Below are 5,573 nucleotides of genomic sequence, written 5' to 3' on the forward strand. Positions count from 1 at the left end.
GCTGAAAGGAAATACTTAGTTTTAAAATATTATTGTACTGATTTTTATTTTTAAACAACTGCCACAAATGTAAAATAAATTTGTTGTTACATTTGGTTATTTGTTATGAAACTAAAAAATATATTGACTAAGTTTATAAAATGTTAATTTTTAAATAAACTATTATTAATAACTAAACAATTAAGCACCATTTTTACTTACTTTTGTGATAATATAAATTATAATAATTTAATGTATAGCATATAATATAATAATTATTATAGTAGTAGTAAGTTACTTACTTTAATCTTGAAATCTTCACAGACATACCAGATTAATTGATAATACTGCCCAAAACAATATAAGTATACAGAAATAGAACGACTTCAATAGTTCAATAATAATATTATGTAATGGAACCATAGATCTATAAAAGATATATATATCTTATATAGGTCTATGAATGGCATGAAAATAAAATATTTCAAAGACTAATTAATATATTTTTGCTTATATCGTCTTTGGTATTTCTAACATAGCGCTTTCTCTCTCGCACATATCTTTGATTCACGTATCTCTCTCTATGCGCGGTCCATTCTTTTATAGGTCTATGCTGAGTTGATGTTTAAATTCAAAACGATCGTTATCAACGCTGGTTGCTGGCAATTGACAAAGCGTCTTATACGAGTTATACGTATACCACAGGAAAATATTATTATGCTCATTGTTTTCTGTTTAGTGTGTATACTTAATAGTAAATAAAACTGTGTTTATTTAAACGTATTTTTTTTTATTTAATCGGTATTTAGTATACCATAGTTGATTATAAAAGAATATTGAAAACACTAAACAACAAAAAAATGTCCGATATACGAAAACGACGTTCTAGTTTTTTCCCAAAACCTGTTGAAGGTACTTTTTGAAAGATGCTACAAATATTAGTTGTGTTTATTTTTTAACAATTTAGTACCTTAAAATATTAAATCATTGTTTTAGAGAATGAAAAACAATTGGAGCTGTTTAAAAACATGGATTGGGTAAATGAAGAAAAAGAAAACATTGTTTCTAATTCAATGATATTTGGCGGTCAAGGAAAACAAACATTACAAGTGTAAGTTTATATCTTGAGACAATGCATTTTATATCCTTCTTCATACAGTAAAACTGTATGGTAGTTGTAAGTTATACAGAGTGATTCACCAGGTATACTCAGTCCCCTTCGTTCTTCAACAATGTAGTTACCTATTTAAAATCTGATTTTGGCATATATTGCCAAGCATCTTTTATGATATTATTGCTATTAAAGTAATTTATTTTATCACTAAAGTAGATTGAATTAATTTTTGACGAAAACATTTAATTTAATTATTTTTAGATTATTTGGTTACAATATGAACTTTGTTTTACATTTTCAAACCTTAGTTAAAAATTTAACTTTATAAAATTCTAACACAAAATAATTGTTGTGATTTTGACAAATTTTGTCAAAATTTTAACTTCATACACAAATTATTGTAGATTTACGCGTTACGTTATTTTTTTTTAATTTCCACCAACTTTCAATATTTTGACTGAGCAAAAAATTTTTTATCGATTATAATAAAAATTTAACTAACAAATATTCCAATTTTTATTATGCTTTAAATAGCTCAAAACGAGTGAAAATATTTTGTTAATTATATGGTGTAAAGAAACTGATAATAACATTGAGTAAATTAGGAATGTATCTACATTATTTTTTTAGTTACACAAAAACGGACGTGTTCTCAATCAAAAAGTAATATACTTAAAAAATTATAAAGATTAAAAATTTAATTTTTTTTAATAAACATTGTTTTGTAATAACTCCAAACCCTGTAAAAAATTATTTTCAAAAACATACTTTTTGAAATAATTGAGTGGTTCATGTTAAAAGATCACTTTTCACCGGATATATTAAAATAGTTTTTTAGATAATACCAGACACCAGTAGATAAAATATAATTATAACTACCTGTTATAATAATACTTTTTGCATGATCATAATATCAACTTAATTATCTTATATTGTAAGAAACTACAATTTGTAAGTCATTAAGTTTATTTGTAATATCAATAAAACATTATTTTTGTTATTTTGAAAGTTTTAAACCTAATTTTATTTTATTAAAATATTTTTGTGCTTTTTAAATTTCTTTTATAATGGTATGCATATTCCTTAGATATACTGAAAAATTGAGAAGTCGTAAACAAGAATATCCAAAATTGGTATCTATTAAACAAGAAGAACAAATTCATTTAAAAGAGTATGTATTTAATATAAATGTAATTTATAATTTATTTTGTTGTTGATGATCTTTTACATTTTATAATTTTTAGGAAATTACGTAAAGGCAAAGTTGAAATAAATTGGGAAACTGCTTGTGATGGATTAACAGACTTTGAACGAGATTTTACTTTTAATAGACCTAATTATAAGTGTTTAGTCGAAAAAATCCATTTACTCACGTTACATACGTCTTTAGTTAAAAGATCCAATTATGAACTAAATTTTATTTTAAATGCATATAATAGGCGGGCTAATGAAGAAATAAATAAATTACAAGAATTGTTTATTGATAAAATTGTAGAAGACAGTGGTGTTGGTACTTCATACTACAGTAGTGATACAAATTCGTCAACTACGGATTCGTCTGAAGACGAAAGTTTAAAATTTAATTAAATTTTGCAATATTATTAATAATACAAATTATACAAAAAAAAAAAATTTATTTCATATAAAATTATAAAGTGTATTACCTACATTTCAATACATATTAGATTTTTGGGTTAATAAATGTATAAATCCTAATACAAAACAAATTGATTCAAATGTTAATTCTATATAACCTATAATTATTTCTAAATAAATTATATATGTTTGCCATCTAATTAAATGTAATGTACCCAAAATGGTTGCAATGTTAAGTATTGATGATACAACAATAGGTGGTGCTTTATCTGTAAGGTTTCCTTTGCTGCCCAAAGCTATACGGCTTCTTTGTAATGGGTACAATAACGCGAGAATGAACCATTCAACAGCTGTAATCCTCGTTGGATATGGTAATTTATAAGTTTTTAAAATGCAAACTATTATCTCAATAATGTAATACAACAAAAAATAATAACGATTAAAATAAAGAATAACTTGGTAATGTAATGAAGGAGCCATATTTAAAATAATATCTCTTAAACTTTTATTCCTTAATAAATAATTGTTTTTTATTTCTTGTAAGTGGTTGCTAGGATACTAAAAGTATATCACAAATCGCTTGGTCAAACTTTTTTTTTGATAGCAGTCTACTGAGAATATATTTTTATTTGAGGTTCTATAAAAATACATACAAACCATTGAACAGCAGCGACGAGGATTTTTTAGGGGTAGAAACCTACTTGATGTTTAACAATAATAGTAATATTAAGTTTTAATAAAAGTAGATTGACTGTCGCCTCTGTTACACCAGTGACTGGTTATTAGATGTCACTTCACCCACACCACGGCTATAGATAGTATCATTGATTATACATAGTACATAGTACATATTATACATACTATACATTATAATCAATGATAGTATATACGGCTATAGAGTATAGACACATCACACTTATTCATTACCAAATCGGCTTCAAGCTCATGCTCATGCTCATAGACGGAGCAATGGACTGGTTGGCGGGGTTGGGTGGAGCAGTCACAGCCATTATCATAGCAGTGTTGTAATTTCTGACAACATAAAGTATATTTTTTTTAAAAGCATAATTACCATAATAATAAATAATTAATTTTTAATGAATATATTATATTATTCATTCAGAAACAATATAATTTCTGTGCAATATTCATCAATCCATTATCATACAATAATATTGTTAAAAGTCAATAGCCAATCGTCCAACCTAAAATTCTATTGCGCATATAGTGATCATAGACCTTTTACTTAAGTAATTAGTATATGGTCTAGTCTATGCTAGTGATTGAGCAATAGTGATACTAGTATCTATAGCCGTGGTAATAGTTGAACAGCGTACTCACTCACTCCATGCTACGTCTATAATTTGGGTTTATGCTTCAAGTGGGGACTATAACATAATTATATTCATAAATTATAACAAGACTATAAGGCATATATGATGGCAGCAGCAGCTGCAGGCTGCTGAGCGGTCTGCGGTCATCATGTTATCACTTATTAGTTATTATCAACCAATGAACCAACTGCCATCTGGCTTACCCATAGACCTATAAAAGAATATCTTTTATAGGTCTATGGGCTTACCACGTCGTTTCGTGGTAATATATCATCTAAGCTTACCACGGTAGAAACACATCATACAGTAGTAGCACAGATTATATAAAATAATATAATCTGTGGTAGTAGGTTAGGTTATCAGCACCCATCGCTCAGTTTGTTGTCTGTTTACTCGGCACTCGGCGGTGTCAGTTTGTTAAATGTTAAATTGTTAACGTTAAGGTCATTTATTTTCGTCTGCACAGTAATACAACTGTTGTAGTCTGTAATGTTGTAGTACCTATATATTATTATATGTTATATAGATAATACGTCTAGTATTTTCGATACTCACTAGTCACTACTCAGTGCTCTCTATTCGTTGATAAAGACAATCGTCATTCCGCATTCGTCAGTGGTCAGTCCAGTCATTCGCAGTAAATTACACCCGAAGGTGCTCTTATCGTCGAAAGTGTCGAAACAACCCCTACGACACGAGGCCGCTTGAACGGAAAAACGTATCCCAAACAACACGTTATCCGGCACGCGTACCCACCCGCTCGTCGTACCTCCCACTCAAAGTCCACAGACGTTCGAAGAGTGTGAAAAAACGATGTGAGCCGCGGCCGTCGGCGAGCCAATTTTTCGTCCGTTGGGCGGTAGTGCCTACTGCCTCTCCCCTCGCACGAGTACGCGCACTCGTCCGATGCCTGTAGTTGCGACTTTTTATTTCGTTTATTTAATATAATAATATTCCTAACAAACCGACGTGCGTGTCTCCTGCAGTTAACATTTAAAGTTTCATTTTCACTTTTTGAAATTTTTTCGCATGGTGTAATCGACATGAAAACCGACTTAACCATAGAGATGCCAGACGGACGGTTAAAACAATTTGGTTACAGGTTTGTACATGATTTTTAGTCCTTTCAGTCTATACAAATTAACTGTGCTTAGGTAGTCTGGTGTGTAGGTAGCAGTGACTTACTTCTAACCTGACGTTTGCACAGAAAGCACCTGCAATTCATTTATACTTTGTAATGTACATTTTATTTTTTTTATCGATTTTGCCTTTAGGTGGACCTTAACATTTATATCTGTATGTACCTCCTTATAAAGGTAGTAGGTACCTATATGATCATTTTTAAGGAAAAGTGTGTTACCAAGACCACTTAATTTTACCCCCTTAAGATAAATTGTAGGTACATAGTATACAAAATGATTCTTTTAAAATTTGTATCTAAGTAACTACAAATTTTTTTTAGTTTCAGTGTGTATGTAGATTTACAGCAATATGAATAAGTATATAAAATATATAGGTACCTATTACTCTTTAAGAGGACGTGATACCCG

General features: G+C 29.1%; 2 protein-coding genes across 2 annotated transcripts in view; both read left to right on the forward strand.

The window, feature by feature from the left end:
* Positions 1 to 610: 610 nt before the first annotated feature.
* Positions 611 to 3,222, forward strand: LOC100161492. The gene is made up of 5 exons (XM_029489097.1): positions 611 to 891; positions 976 to 1,090; positions 1,724 to 1,756; positions 2,181 to 2,264; positions 2,338 to 3,222. Exons 1-5 carry the CDS (start codon positions 840 to 842, stop codon positions 2,678 to 2,680), a joined length of 627 nt encoding a protein of 208 aa, XP_029344957.1. The 5' UTR covers positions 611 to 839; the 3' UTR covers positions 2,681 to 3,222.
* A 1,181-nt stretch (positions 3,223 to 4,403) lies between these two features.
* Positions 4,404 to 5,573, forward strand: part of LOC100164265 (acyl-CoA:lysophosphatidylglycerol acyltransferase 1) — a 9,894-nt gene continuing 8,724 nt past the window's right edge. Inside the window, exon 1 of the mRNA XM_008189495.3 lies at positions 4,404 to 5,125. Coding sequence (XP_008187717.1) covers positions 5,067 to 5,125 — 59 coding nt within the window. The 5' untranslated portion in view covers positions 4,404 to 5,066. The remainder of the gene's footprint in view (positions 5,126 to 5,573) is intronic.

The sequence above is a fragment of the Acyrthosiphon pisum genome, chromosome A2, assembly GCF_005508785.2.
Source record: "Acyrthosiphon pisum isolate AL4f chromosome A2, pea_aphid_22Mar2018_4r6ur, whole genome shotgun sequence".
NCBI classification, from domain to species: Eukaryota; Metazoa; Arthropoda; class Insecta; order Hemiptera; family Aphididae; genus Acyrthosiphon; species Acyrthosiphon pisum.

Excerpts from the sequence above, each read along its gene's own strand:
- LOC100161492 (XM_029489097.1), top strand. The coding sequence starts at position 840 with ATGTCCGATATACGAAAACGACGTTCTAGTTTTTTCCCAAAACCTGTT. Across the intron at positions 892-975 it reads TTTCCCAAAACCTGTTGAAG|AGAATGAAAAACAATTGGAG; the intron begins GTACTTTTTGAA and ends TCATTGTTTTAG. Across the intron at positions 1,757-2,180 it reads GACGTGTTCTCAATCAAAAA|ATATACTGAAAAATTGAGAA; the intron begins GTAATATACTTA and ends CATATTCCTTAG.